This window comes from Pochonia chlamydosporia, chromosome 1, assembly GCF_001653235.2.
Source record: "Pochonia chlamydosporia 170 chromosome 1, whole genome shotgun sequence".
NCBI lineage: Eukaryota > Fungi > Ascomycota > Sordariomycetes > Hypocreales > Clavicipitaceae > Pochonia > Pochonia chlamydosporia.
The window spans coordinates 5,961,962-5,976,764 of NC_035790.1; the positions used below are offsets into that span (position 1 = coordinate 5,961,962).

General features: G+C 50.7%; 5 protein-coding genes across 5 annotated transcripts; 3 read left to right on the forward strand and 2 right to left on the reverse strand.

Moving 5' to 3' along the window:
• Positions 1-662: 662 nt before the first annotated feature.
• Positions 663-2,612, reverse strand: VFPPC_01561 (hypothetical protein; the record flags this gene model as incomplete). Its single annotated transcript, XM_018281361.1, has 1 exon — positions 663-2,612. One exon carries the CDS (start codon positions 2,610-2,612, stop codon positions 663-665), a length of 1,950 nt encoding a protein of 649 aa, XP_018150043.1.
• Positions 2,613-3,783: 1,171 nt separating this feature from the next.
• Positions 3,784-5,112, forward strand: VFPPC_01562 (glyoxalase/Bleomycin resistance protein/Dioxygenase superfamily domain-containing protein; the record flags this gene model as incomplete). Its single annotated transcript, XM_022428230.1, has 6 exons — positions 3,784-3,871; positions 3,934-3,997; positions 4,057-4,085; positions 4,164-4,600; positions 4,659-4,932; positions 5,003-5,112. The coding sequence occupies 6 exons, from the start codon at positions 3,784-3,786 to the stop codon at positions 5,110-5,112; spliced, it is 1,002 nt and encodes a 333-aa protein (XP_022284748.1).
• A 2,201-nt stretch (positions 5,113-7,313) lies between these two features.
• VFPPC_01563 (phosphoglycerate dehydrogenase) lies at positions 7,314-9,032 on the forward strand (the record flags this gene model as incomplete). The annotated part of the gene is made up of 1 exon (XM_018281363.1): positions 7,314-9,032. One exon carries the CDS (start codon positions 7,314-7,316, stop codon positions 9,030-9,032), a length of 1,719 nt encoding a protein of 572 aa, XP_018150045.1.
• Positions 9,033-10,367: 1,335 nt separating this feature from the next.
• On the forward strand, positions 10,368-12,322 carry VFPPC_01564 (hypothetical protein; the record flags this gene model as incomplete). Its single annotated transcript, XM_018281364.1, has 4 exons — positions 10,368-10,594; positions 10,685-10,911; positions 10,977-11,646; positions 11,704-12,322. The coding sequence occupies 4 exons, from the start codon at positions 10,368-10,370 to the stop codon at positions 12,320-12,322; spliced, it is 1,743 nt and encodes a 580-aa protein (XP_018150046.1).
• A 310-nt stretch (positions 12,323-12,632) lies between these two features.
• VFPPC_13112 (carboxy-cis,cis-muconate cyclase) lies at positions 12,633-13,858 on the reverse strand (the record flags this gene model as incomplete). Its single annotated transcript, XM_018290889.1, has 3 exons — positions 12,633-13,480; positions 13,533-13,641; positions 13,766-13,858. 3 exons carry the CDS (start codon positions 13,856-13,858, stop codon positions 12,633-12,635), a joined length of 1,050 nt encoding a protein of 349 aa, XP_018150047.1.
• Positions 13,859-14,803: the final 945 nt, after the last annotated feature.

Consider the following 14,803-nt stretch of genomic DNA (forward strand, 5'->3'; position numbering starts at 1 on the left):
CAGAGCTGTTGCATCATGTTGGCCAATACTTGAGTCAGAGGGCCCCCGTCGGCACGGGGTATGCAACAGCTGTTTTTGGAAAATTGTAAGCACAGCAAATGATGCATAAAAAATCCTCTGTTTTATTTAGTGTAACTGTGAGAGATTGCGAAATTCAGTCAAGCGTTGCGTTACAGGGCCCCTCCGAATCAATACAGCCAAAAGGCAAGGTCTGAGGTAATACAAGACAGACCGGCTCATCGCCGTTTGGTTCAAAGGCCTCAACATTTCTCGAGGCGCCGGCTATTTCATTTGGAACAATCACAGGGGCTGCAGATTCGTATGACCAGGCGTTCAACGTGCAGCTGCTGAATGCCAAGAATTGCTACAGGAAACAGATGTGTTCACGCGATATTACAACTGTCTTTGCACTACTTAAGTAGATAACTTGACGCCCGCAAAAGTACTCCGTACATTCCTTTTGGCTGAGGGCCATCTCTTGTGAGGCCGTCGGCTTACATATGCTATCGCTCCTGGTGCCCAAATACTACCAATCCACACGCCAAAAGAAAACGCCAGTTCATGCAGACGCCGCTCCTAGATAATGCTTCAATGTCTCCAAATCACCACACCAGCTGGTATCATTACTCCCTTTCTTTGCATTTGCCCAGTTACACAAATTACTATTCAATGCTCATACGCATGATGCCGTCATTGGTATCGACCATGCCTTGAAACCCAATTCGCCCTTTACTGTTCAATCTTCCGGTTGTCCCTGCACTAGGGTTCGCAGGAGTGCCGGCTCCAACGCTTCCAGCTTCGCTCTGAGCACTGCTACCTGCTCTATCTCCTCCAGTGCTGCCAGGTCGTGAGCCCCATGGTGCTGAGTCTCGCTGCATGGGACTCTGCAGGATCGGTGAATTATGTGCGCTCATCCCGGGACTGACAGCCCGTCTTTTGAAGCTCACGGGATCGAAGTCATCGTCGCGGCGACGCTTGTTGTTGATCCTCCGAGTTATCTCTGCTGCGCTTGGCCCTTGAGCATTGCTACTCTGCGAAGCCGAATGTCCCGAGGCAACACCAGGCACAGGAGAGTCCATAGCTGCATCTTCACTCATACCAGAAGAAGAGCCACGAGGCAAGAATGCTGGTGGAGGTGGCGTTGTTCTGTTTCCACCCATGCTACTCGACTCGGAAAAGGTATCCCAAAATGTTTTCCCTTTAGAATTCTTTATAACTTGTTGCTTAAAGCTGCTCGAAAGCCCAGAAGAACCTTCACCCAGTAAGTTCATATCATCCTCTTGGATGTCATCGACAGGCTCATTGTTTGTAAGATTTGGCGAAGACAGGGCGCTAGCGTTTGTTCCAGGCTCTGCCTGTGTTTGCGGAATCCGAGGCTCGAGCGCTACATCACTTTCCCGGACCTGTTTAACAACTTCGGCTTCTCGTCGGGTTTCTGTCTCCGCTGGCGCACTTTCTTCAAATAAGGCGGCGCGTATTCTTGCAAATGTTTTGGTCTTCGGCAATAGGTTCCCACGGCGCGTGACAGCTCGTTTAACGACTCCTCGTTGCGATCCTTCTCCACCACCTCCATTACCATTACCATTACCGTTACCGTTACCACTACCATCAGCGTCACTTTGAGATTTGCCACTCTCGTCACCATCAACGGCAGAGATGTGGAGCTGGTTGGCCTGCCAGCTAATGCTCTCCCTCCTCGCCTTCGCAGCAGTGGTTGGAGGGGATTTGGAAAGGTTGGCTGTGGCCATGTTGAATCCAAGTCCCAACGGTCCACGAACCTTCTTCTTTGGTATTTTGCGATGCCGCTGTCGCTGCTGGAAGCTCATGAGACTGCTCATAGCAGGAGATCCAAACGGTCCAGTTGGGCCAAAATTGGCTGTTTTGGAGACCTGTGGGGTGGTAACATATGACTCGTCCACATCTTCGTCCATCAGGTCATCATCGTCGGATGAACTGGATGAATCAGAGCCGACAGCCTGGTTAGTGCTCCCCAGGGAGCTACTTATGTTCATCTTCTCATGATTTCCCATGATAGACCACAGAGATGAAGATGTTTGTTCCGGACCGCCATAGTCGCTTCGTCGGGTGGGTATATTCATGGCCCGGCCACCGATAGTAGGCGATGAGTCTGGTGATGATTCGGCAAGTGTCGAGTGATGCAGGCTCGTAGCAGCGCGAGAAAAGTCAAGGCCCCGCGACCTGCGGGGAAGAATATTGGTTGGAGACGCGTATATCTGCGAGTGGTCAAGTTTTGGAGAAAGAGGCGGGGGCTTGACGTAGGCATTTGAGGCAGGTGGCGGCGTGAATTGTCGAGGAGGCATCTGCAGTGATAGACCCTTGAATTCAGAGTGCCGCGGCGTGGAGGGTGTCTGGGCATCCTTGATGTGGATGTCGTCTTTGGAAGTTCTTCGCGATGCTTCAATAATGAGTGGTGAGGGCGATAGCTTGGATGGTGTTCCTCCACCATCTGACAACGATCGAGTCTTGCTTGCCAGGGGCGACCTGTCATAGCCCATGAGGTCAAGATCGCGACCGGTAAGTCTTTCGCCTGGGCCGCCAGGGGAACCGTTGTCCATAATGGCTGACTCGTCCATGCTGTAATCTGCTGCCATGTTGCACAGGTTCGCAGTAGCAGGTGGAGAACTTTGCGGATGTTGAATTCGAGATGGTGATATCGGTGAGTCGTCCTGCTCCTTGCGCAACTCGAGGTCGGACTGAGGGAGCAGGATCAGGGCATTAGGGAAGCCATTGATGTTTATGCCGGGCTAGTCTTGGGGGAGATATCGGTAGCATATACAGTTAATTAGGTTCACAGTTGCAGAACTTTCCCATGCAATAAGGATATAAGGTTGTGCAGTAAAGAAGGTTTGGAGTCGTCTGAATATCGCGGCGCGTCTGGAGTGCGGTCCGTGGTGTCTGGACCTTCTTCGGCTGGCTGGAGCTGACTGGACTGGACATCAGTGGATGGAGTGTCACCAGACTCGGACCAGGCTAGACATCAATTGATGGCATTGGGACCAGACCAGACCAGACTCCAGCCGTCCAAGCCGTCTGGTCCAAGCCGTCCAAAGCCAGAGCCAAACAGCGCTCGATACAGCCGCTATGGCGCCCCACTGCATACACTCAAGAGCTCCTCTGCCATGCATTTGGCTTCAACCTCGCAAAGTCGACGCCAACAGTCCCGTTGAGGAACGTTTGGGCGTTTACGAGGCCCATTACGCATACACCTCAAAACTCTGTAACTGTCAAGTATCGTTGCAAAGGTGGCAGGCTCAAACACGATGGGTTCCGTCGATTGCCGCCCACTAACTACAGCTCAAGGTTACATGTACTGTCCGTCATCCACCTCCCCACCTGCAGAATGTTTGTAAATGTTGTCTTCGATGTTGCCAAGTTACACCTACCCGGAACCAATGTGCAATGCCCCGAGGTGAATTGGCCAATTGTGAGCGTAAACTAACTTAATACCTGCAAAGAATGTGTCAAAATAACCAAGTTGGTGTAATTCCTGTTGCTTCCAATGTCTGTGATATCCCTCAAATGCCCCCTACCACGGAATAACTCCTCGTCCTCGCCGGATGAATTTGACGTCAGTTGGCCCGCATACAAGTGGTGATGCTATGACTGCATTGGTAACCACGGCGGGGCAGATACGCCAATACACGCAAATATGGCGGGGCGACAGACTCAAGCAAACTTGACCTAATAACTAGATTCCGCACCTCCTCCCGCTGCTTGCCAAAACACAATCGATTTCATACTTCATAAGGTTCCTGTCCCCTGATGAACACCTTGAGGGCCACACAACGACTTCAAAGCATCACAAACTTTCTGCAGACTGTGCGATCATCTATCAAGGTTCATAAGCCAGGTACGTGAGCCCCCACATCTTTGATTATCTCATGTGCACGAGCTCCAACTAAGCTCATACAGGACAACAGCTGAGAAGGATGGCGACCACTACGGATACCAACACTTACAAGTTTAATCACTCCATGTGCGTTCAAAGCATAGTACTTAATTCAAGTGGGTATGTATTGACGTAAAGTTTTCCAGGATTCGGGTGAAAGACCCCAAGGAATCTGGTAAGTGCCGTGCCCTAGCAGAAATGCAGTAATTGCTTTCTGAAGTCAGTATGCTAACTACCCATGATCGACGAACAGTCAAGTTTTACGAATTTTTGGGCATGTCAGTGGTCAAAAAGTATGAAATTCCAGAGGCCAATTTTGATTTGTATTTCATGGGATACAACAGCCCCAAGGCTGTTTCTCATGGCAATTCCCATGTCAACCGTGAAGGTGTAATTGAGCTCACCCACAACTACGGCACTGAGAATGACGCCAACTACACCGTCAATACCGGTAACAAGGAACCGCATCGTGGCTTCGGACACACCTGCATTAGCGTGGACAACATCCAGGCCGCTTGCCAGCGTCTCGAGGATGCAGGATATAAGTTTCAGAAGAAGCTTACTGACGGCCGGATGAAGCATATTGCCTTCGCCCTAGACCCTGATGGCTATTGGGTGGAGATCATTGGGCAGAAGCCTCTTGAAGAAACTGAGAACGTGAAGGAAACGGACCCATCTACCTACCGCATGGTAAGCAGGCATCTATTGTAATTGTTGGCTAGGTTTCTCTAACCAGATGTGGTGATAGAACCATACCATGATCCGAGTCAAGGATGCCGAGAAATCCCTCAAGTTTTACCAAGAGGTCATGGGAATGACGCTCATGAGGACTGCCGAGAACTCAGCTGCCGGATTTAACCTTTACTTCCTTGGCTATCCCGGCACCCAAGGTTCTGCCCAGGATGGTAAAACTGCCCACCGTGAAGGCTTGCTCGAACTTACTTGGAACTACGGTACCGAGAAGGATGCCAGCTTCAAGTACCACAACGGCAACGATGAGCCTCAGGGCTTCGGACATATCTGTACGTAAAAGCAATCCCCTGCTCAGAACTAATGCGTGTAATTTTAGAGTCAGTGCTTACCAGCGAATAGGCGTGTCTGTCGATGATCTCGATGCTGCATGCCAGCGATTCGAGGACCTCAAGTGCGACTGGAGGAAGCGACTCACCGATGGACGCATGAGAAATGTCGCATTCCCTTGATCCCGATGGCTACTCCGTTGAAGTTGTACAGAATGACAAGTACAGTGACAAGTACAGTGTGTAAATGCAAGATATGCGGAGGTTTCCCCAGCTCTCGTGTAATTGGCGTGGAGCAGAGACCAAAACTGTGTACGTAGTTGCTGCGTTCAGAATGAGACCCCAGAACTGTTCGTAATACACAAAAGGAACGACTTATCTAATATGTAAAAGGGAATCACACATGCAGGATATCCCGAGTGCATCATAACATGTGTGTACGGACTAATAAAACCAAAAAGTCATACATACCACGGCGTGTCTCACCGCCCGCTGCAAAGAGCGCTAGCCAACTGGTGAATTGGAATATTGCGCCACCAAGCCTGTTGTCGCTCAAAATGGTAACTCTATGCAGGACGAGTGCATTGTTGCGAGCATTTCAGCGGACCAATAGTCCCCAACTTTAGATTCAGACAGGTGATCAACTTAGCGGCGGGATGCCTCATTTGAATAGCCGTTCACCCTGGAACAGATCTTGATGTTCTCTATCAACAAGCCCCCAAACGGGTGGGCTGTCGTGGCTGCAGGCACCTAACTCATAGTGGTGGTGCTGATCTGCAGTGAAGGGATAATAAGTCTACTGGAATCAAAGCGAAAGATCCAAATTGGTCACAAGTACTGTATTGCAAAGAGCAATAATAGTTTGCTTGGATGCCGTTTCTCCAAAGAGCCAACACTAACCAACCGGTCGCTGTGAAGAGTTGAAGAGGGCTGCGGGATTGACCAGCCAGGATATGGTGATGCTGTGCTATGTGCCAAGATGGTGGCAGAGCTTTGACCCAGGCCAGCTACTGAATGGGGCGAAGGCATTAAATCAAATCGAGGTAACCTTTCTATGGCTATAGCCAATTGTTAGATCACTTGCTAGTCGTAGCGGCAAGATTGAATTGACCACTCATTCAACGTCGTCATGTTTGGCCTAGGGCAGCCGTGACGTGGAAATCTGTAGTTCAGATAGATCTTTGGTGAGACCAGATTGCATCTGGTGGAAAAAATCAATACACCAGTTGACCTGACCTGGATTGGCTTTGTCAGTTCAGCTTTTGCTTTCTCAAGGAGATCAGATTGGGGATGTAGCACGGACACCTTGCACCCTAAGAATCAATTGGAGCATTCGGAACGATGAAACCAGACAAGACAAGCATGCATCTAGCCTGCAGCGCACCAGACATGAATTGATCAATTTGTCCATTGCGACATGGAGGAGAGGAGTTCCAAATCAATAAGCAAACAGGTCACAGCCTGGTCTCAGTCCCGATGCAACGTGGGGAAGTGGAGCGACGAACCGGCAGCCACAATGATTTCTCCCCAGTGGTCGCTCTTTCCCCACCAACCATCTCAGTCGCCTCGTCCTGTCCTGTCTGGGATGAGGATGGTTGGTGTCCTCCTCCAAGCCTCCCAGCACGTCTCACCTTGACTTTTTGGAGCTGCACGGAAAATGTTCCCCCAAACTTTCGAACCAACCGTCAGCCTCTCTGGTTACTTTTCCGCGTCCCCGGATGCGTCCGTCCGCCAATTGACATGGTACACTCCTGCAGGTCAACTCTCACACACACAGGTGATGAGGGACTGCCACAGGTCAGCCACGGCGAGGGCGGGGGAGGGGCAGCCGACATGCTCATATCTGCTCAAATCCTCACCTCGAGAGACATTGAGACCGCCCCTGCAGGTCTAATCCTGGGCATTTGTATGGCTTATGCTATTAGCGTCCGTCATTACTTTCGTGTAAATGGAGAACCAAGGGTTTCCGAGCGACCCTGATGATTCGTCCTAGTCGAGCATTGCCTGACTGCAGCTTGCATTGGCTTGGCTGGCCATGACGGAGACCGAGAATAATGCATATGGGATCAATGAAGGACGGAGATTCCATTCGGCGTAACGTATGCGCCACCACCACTGCTGTTTTCCCTGGATCGGGGGGCTGGCTGGCTGGCTTAGATGAAGTCTGGTGTTTGCTGCGGGAGACCGAGGGGCAGGAAACCTTGGACGTCATGTTGTCTTTGGCTCATTCTTTAAATCCAGTCCAATCCCGCTTCCTCCTTCTGCCTTGCGCTACGTTTCTTACACCCCCTTCCCTTTCCCAGCTTGTTATCTCGGAGACTTTGGTTTCTTATACCCTTTCTTTACACCAAAATCGCACTCGCGGCATCTATCTTTTCCCCATGATGACCCCGTCCGCCATATCAGATCTTACACGGGATGCGCTGCCTCCGAGGGCTCGTATTCTCGTCCCCGAGAAAGTTTCAGCCGATGGCCTTGCTCTTTTAACACCCCATTATGACGTGGACGTTAAGGTCGGACTTTCGGCCGAAGAACTCATTTCAATCATCCCGAGCTATCAGGGCCTCATTGTCCGATCAGAAACAAAGGTCACCCCGGAGGTCTTACAGGCAGGCAAGAAGCTAAAAGTCGTGGCACGTGCCGGCGTGGGCGTCGACAATATTAATGTGCCAGCGGCCACCAACCAAGGCATCATTGTCATCAATTCTCCGGCAGGGAATATCTTGGCAGCCGCGGAGCACACCATTGCTCTGCTTCTGGCGACGGCCCGAAATATTGGTCGCGCTGATGGAACCGTCAAGGAAGGAAAATGGGAGAGAAGCAAGCTTGTTGGCGTGGAAGTCGGCCGTAAGACGCTTGGCATTGTCGGGCTGGGTAAGGTTGGTCTGAATGTTGCTAGGATGGCCAAAGGCCTAGGCATGCAGGTAAAAGCTGTCGACCCGTATGCCAGTGCCGACATGGCTCGCCAGGCTGGTGTTGAGCTTGTATCGAGTCTCAAGGATATGCTGCCTCAAGTGGACTTTCTCACCATTCACACGCCGTTGCTGGCAACGACGATGGATTTGATTGGCGAGGAGGAGCTCAAGACGATGAAAAAGACGGCGCGAGTTCTCAACGTCGCTCGAGGAGGTGTTTACAATGAAGCTGCTCTGCTCAAGGGTCTGGATGAGGGATGGATTGCTGGTGCTGGCATGGATGTCTTTACAACTGAGCCTCTAGCACCTGATTCTGTCGCAGCACAACTTGCCAAGCACCCGAAGACCGTCGCCACACCACACCTGGGAGCATCGACGGTTGAAGCACAAGAAAATGTTTCGCTGGATGTATGTACGCAAATGGTCGAGATCCTCCGTGGCGGTCTGCCAACCAGTGCGGTCAACGCCCCCATCATCTTGCCAGAGGAGTACAGGAAGCTTCAGCCAGTGGTGCAATTGGTCGAGAAAATGGGCCGTCTGTATACTCAGCATTTCGTCAAGTCCAAGGGCGGTATGATTGGCGACCGGAAATTCGAGCTTATCTATCACGGCGATCTAGCTGGTATGCCCAACACTAAGCCCCTATTCGCTGCTCTTGTCAAGGGCCTCGTAGCTTCATTCAGCGATTCTCACATCAACATTGTCAACGCTACTCTTATTGCCAAAGAGAAGGGCATTGTCATCAACGAAACCCACGCACGCCAATCGAAAGACTTGACTTTCTCGAACTTGGTGACCCTGAAATCTATTGCTGATGGCCCTGTTGGTGGGAAGACGGAGCAGATAATCGAGGGGTACGCCTCCGATAAAAGGGTTTACATTACCAAGCTGGACCGCTTCAACGCAACATTCAGCCCGGAGGGTACTCTCATCATTCTTCACAATTATGATGAACCTGGCAAGATTGGTGGAGTGGGCATGGTACTTGGTTCCCATGGGATCAACATTCGATACATGCAGGTGGCGAGCCTCGATGCAGAAGCTCGACAGGGCCACAATACGCCGCCGACGCAGAAAGACAATGAGGCTCTCATGATTTTGGGAGTGGACGGCGAGGTTGATTCGAACGTCATGGATGGGTTACGTAAATCAGAAGGTGTCCTAGATGTCAGTTTGGTACAACTGTGATGGGGGTATATCGAGTCTGTGAAACAAAGAGATAGAGGCTGTGGAAAGAGATATAAAGCTTCTCCTTGAGGGCCATGTGATTCGATGAATGGCCTCATGGGTAAATCATATGAGAATCTCATGTTGATGCTGATGCAGCTTCCTCAACTCTGGTTAGGATTCATTCTTCAACACATATGAGTCACCAAACACACCCTCATTGCAACAGTGAACATACCACTGGAAAACAATACATGCGTCTGCACGCGATGAATATTCTGTACGCCGGTAATGCAGTACATGACACTCAGTATCCTACCCCGCCCTAGTCGTGACTGTTTGAATGACGAAGACTGGGCAGTGCAAAAATGCGCGATAAAGGCTCTTAATTCGCCGAACTTGAACTATTTTGACTTGGAGGATGTGGCTCAAAATCAATTGTCCACGACCCTCGCAGCGTTGCCTTGGTGGTATTTTTTACTCTGAATTTAGAGTGAGTTATCAAATCACAGTCCAGTCTGTCACTTTCTGAAATTTTCTGAACTGATACATACCATTTTACCCATCATTGCGTGGTGTTTGTGATCATCACTGGTCAATACTCAGTTTCAGTCTGTTCTTTGCCGGGTCCTGAGAAGAAAGAGTTCGAGCTTCTGGTGGATCGCATCTTGGCTCCGTTTTAGTGGGACACATTGGAAGAATCAAATGCAGACAGCCAACCAGAGTCGATATCTCGCCCCACCATTCGTCATTGGCCCTAGCTTCTTGCGTGCATGGGCAGGTAGCAACGCCTCACAGCTCGCAGATTGCGGCAGGAACAAGTCCACAACGCCTGCCTGCGAATTGCTTGGTCTTGTGCTGGTGGTGTTAGCTGCTTGCTTGGGACCTCCAACGCCCCACCATTAGCCGTCAATGGCAGAACATCTTTTGGCACCAGCTCTGGCCATCGAACTTGACTTTCAATACCTCATTTCATCCGTTATCATCTTTATCTAGCTACGACTAATCGACTGTCTGTCGCATCGTGGCCGCACGGCCAAGCGCCACTCGAATCGTCGACTGATACTCGGATTTTTCCGGAATTCCTGCCAGCACCGGCCGGTGGTCTCGACCCTTTGACTCTTTCCGGTCGCAGGAACAACAGATATTGCTCAGACCGGTCGACGCGGAACCGCTTGTGGCTGGGAGCTGGGATAATACCAATCCGCTATACAGTTTGTAATTGAGTGCCGGGCTTGGCGTGTTCGTACGAAACGGTTGTTCTAGCATTCAGCCTTTTGGCTCTTTGAAGCTTACGGGTGGAAACACGACTCTCCCGGACCGCCTATTTGGTACCGAATCCCTTTGAGAGCGAACATGCAGCGCAATGGTGGTTCTGGAGGGTTTGCTAGCCTTCGGACATGTGTCCTGGGTATGGGGCGCGTGTTGGGTGTAGGCCTTTCCTCTGTCGCGGCGGCACCTGTACTCCAGACCAAGCCTCATCACGACGACGACGACTTCGAGGCCACTCCGGTATGGGTGCTGTATGTGGCTTCAATGGCCCTCGTTCTACTCGGCGGTGCATTTGCCGGTTTGACGATCGCGTACGTTACATCCCCCTCTCAGGATAAAACTGCCTGTCCCCTGGTCGTTTAAGTATTGTGAGAGACTCGCTAATCGTGCGATTGTTACAGTTTGATGGGCCAGGATAGCATTTATCTACAAGTCGTATCCGGTGATCCTGCGGAGCCGCAATACAAGAATGCGAAAAGGGTGTTGGACTTGTTGAACAAGGGCAAGCATTGGGTTCTTGTTACGCTGCTGCTCGCCAACGTTATTGTGAACGAGTCTTTGCCTGTTGTTCTTGATAGGACTTTAGGTGGCGGTGTTGCTGCTGTAGTTGGCAGTACCGTTCTTATTGGTATGTTCCAACTTTGAAATTCTGCTTGAGCTTGCGATAACTTCTGACACTCCCATTCTTCACAGTCATTTTTGGAGAAATTGTTCCCCAGTCCATCTGCGTCCGCTACGGTCTACCGATTGGAGGATATATGTCGAAACCGGTTCTTATCCTGATGTATCTCATGAGCCCCGTGGCTTGGCCAACTGCGAAGCTTCTCGACTGGATCCTGGGCGAAGATCACGGAACGGTATACAAAAAGAGCGGCTTGAAGACCCTTGTTACGCTTCATAAATCCCTCGGAGAGCTTTCGGAGCGGTTGAATCAAGACGAAGTTACTATCATCACAGCTGTTTTGGATCTGAAGGACAAGCCCGTGTCTGAGGTCATGACTCCCATGACTGACGTATACACTCTGGCAGAAGATCATATTTTGGATGAGAAAACCATGGATAATATTCTTTCGTCGGGTTACTCCCGCATCCCGATCTATCGCTCTGGCAACAATACAGACTTTGTTGGCATGCTCCTTGTCAAAACTCTCATCACGTACGATCCAGAAGACAGAATACCAGTTCGAGAAATTCCTCTTGGAGCTATTGTTGAGACGAGGCCGGAGACTAGCTGCCTAGACATCATCAATTTCTTTCAAGAGGGCAAATCGCACATGGTCTTGGTATCAGATCATCCCGGATCCGACCACGGTGCGCTGGGTGTCGTTACACTGGAGGATGTGATCGAGGAACTTATTGGAGAGTGAGTTTCGGTTCCAGTTGCAATGGGCTATACGAACTTTGTCTAACGGTTATTTAGGGAAATTGTGGACGAGTCGGACGTCTATGTTGATGTGCACAAAGCCATTAGACGTCTTACGCCGGCTCCTCGAGCTCGACGCATCCATGCCGAGGCTGGTGCCGCCGCCGTGGGTAGGAAGCCAGGTGACGGTGCAGCTCTGGTTGATATTGCAGAGCACTTGGAAGCATCCGACCCCGTTGTTGGCTCCCTTGGGGCGATGAGCGATGGGGCTCCAGAGAGGATTCCCAAAATGGCCACTTTCATGAGGCGTCGCGGTTCTGCCGGACCAGACGGCAAACCTGATGACAGGCCTGTGCCTTTTAAGGCGTCATTAGACGAGATGAAACAGCAACTTCGACACTTGGCTCCTTCAAATCGTGCAGCCAACCCACGAAACACTCGAACCAATGTGTTCAAAATAAAACAGGGTCTCAGTGTGACCACATTTGTAGCTGGCGACGGCAACAGCAAGCCTCTTGACGAACCAGCGCATAAACCAGACGATGCGGCCGACGGTGACGAGTCAACTCCTCTATTGAACTCCACCGGTGTGAATGGCGGCCAATCTGAGAATGGATACGGTTCTGGCAAGTCAAAATCGGACAAGGCTAAATCCAAGTCTCCTGAGCGTCAATAAACCGGCGAATGTAGAAATACTAGTGGGTTGAAGAGGGTCTATGGCTTCATCGCTGGCTGCCCATGTTGTCTCAAAGTACTGTACATTGGTGGAAGAACATGACAAAATAGCATTCGGCATGAGTGGTTTTAGTTTTAGGTTTTTATAGGGCAACTTTTGGAGTTGAGGGATAATTGAGCTGTTAGGTATTCCGGATGAGGTTCATCCACCACTAGTAAGAATCCTTGCGATGTGAACGGCATTTCTCCATTTCCGTGGCAAGCTCTTCTGTGCATTTGCAATAACGATTTTATGTTCAATTCGCATGGCACTAATCGTACCATATGGCATTCATGCCGAATCCGGGCTCAGGCACCCTCACTCTCGCAACTCTGGCGAGAAACTCATCTTGCCAGCGGTAAATCTCCAGCCAACCCTCCTGGTCATCTGTGATGGCTATCCAGTCATCACACCAGTCACTCGGGGCCACAGCATTACTATGACCGCCACTAGTAGGCGTGGGATTCAGACATATTTGCCTCTCAATGGCGCCACTCTTGCTCAGCTTGAATGCGGCAATGTATCCAGTCAAATCAAATGAGTTTGCTCTCGAAGAAGCAAACAGATACTCGCCCGAGTGAGACAACGCACACACATCAGCGCGATACATGGTCCATCTATCGGGGATGCCTGGCGGGATGAGCGGGTACTGCTTGTGAGTGTAGATTGGCATATGGGTAGCAGGATCGATGAGGTATTCACAGATTCTGTTCCCCTTCTCCATGAGTGCGTATAAATAGTTCCCGGACGGGTGGATAGCTACCCAGCGAGGGTGGTCTCTCTCATCGGGACACTCTACACTCCCGACGAGTTCGAGAGCCGCGTTTTGAGGAGGAGATGCTTCGTTTTGTCGACGGTGAACCCAGAGCTTGTTTGCTTTTAAATCTGCGGAGTAGAGGTATATTTCTGAGGGGTCGAAGACCATGCCGTGAATGCCGGAGTTGGGCTGGTATGCGTAGTGTTGGATGGCGGTTTCGAGGGTCCCGTCAGATGAGGTGGTGAAGACGGTGCCGTGGCCGGCATGGTTGTAGAAGGGGTTGCAGTATACTCCGTAGGGAGGTTGCTTGGCGGCAAGGAGAAATATGGCGCGGGTGTTGGTTGATGAAGAGGATGCTTCGGCTGGGTGATGTTAGTGATTTGTGGGAGTGATGGATTTTGATTTTGGACGTACGCTCGTGGAGCATGGGGTGGGATGCTTGTTGGGTGATGAGTGTGGGGGATTCTACGGCGAAGCTGGACCATTTCTTCATGGCGGCGCCGTAGATGTTCTTTTTGGTGTGCTGTGAGGGTGTTAGCTGTGGATATGGATGTGTGTTGATGTGAATTGGGGGGGGGGCGTGGGTTACTTGCGTCGAATGTCATCCATGATATGGGTTCGTCTTCTGGGATGGAAGTCCGTTTGACGAGGGTGAGGGAGAGAGTTTCGTCGTCAAAGGCGAATGTGAATATTGCTCCTGGGGGCGTCCAAGTGCCGACCATGAGGTGGTGGATTGGCATGTTGGCGGTTGTAAGCGGATGATGCTGGTGATGGTTGGTGATGGTTGGTGATGTTATGAGTGAGAGGGTGAGTTGGGATGGATGGTGGTCGACTGTACGATTTGTGTAATTATGAGGAGAACTTCTAGAACGTGCGGCATAGCCGAGTTATCGATTGATTACTCCGACTTTGTGTGAATAGAACCAAGCTCTGGAAGTTACTGCTCCTACTGCAGTATTACTCCCGGCGTTGTAGCCGACGCCATTAAACTAGCAGACCCAAGACATCACCACAGCCAGGGCAAAACATTTACCCCCCTCAACACCCTCCATAACAAGCCAAAGTTTGCCTCCAGTCCTTGCCCCCTCCACAATTGACGACCAAAATCAAGCTCCAGCAAAGATTGTGGGGGAATGCAGAGAGGCGCCCGTCGGGAAACTTTGGCGGCAAATACCTGCGCCAATTATCACCCATAGCTCGACCGTCTAACCAATCGGAACGGCTTCACCCGCCGGATGCTTCAGCCGGCTCGAGGTCTGGCCACCCGCCTTGGCCGAATAACTGTCATTGCTACAGGCGATCTTGCGGGGATTTGGCTGTCAAGACAAGATGGATGGATGTTGCTCGTGGTTTGTGATGGCTGATTTGGGGCATTGTGGAGGGGTGCCAAGGGGGTAAAAGTTGGATGATTGTTGGCCAACAAGTGCGTTTACGAATGTAATCCACAGTTTTTGATGCTGGACATACAGGTAGTTAGTTTCTTTGTCCCGGAGGGTTGGGCCGGCATTATACAGGGTCAAATGTACATGTGGTGGAGAGTTTGTGAATATATATTTGAGTTGGGGCTCCCCGTTGAGAAGCTGGAGTTTGGATAGTCCATCATCATCATCATCATCTTTGCTTTTTCACTCTAAGCACCAGATTTGTTACCAAGACACTATTGTCACATAGGACATTTACATTTA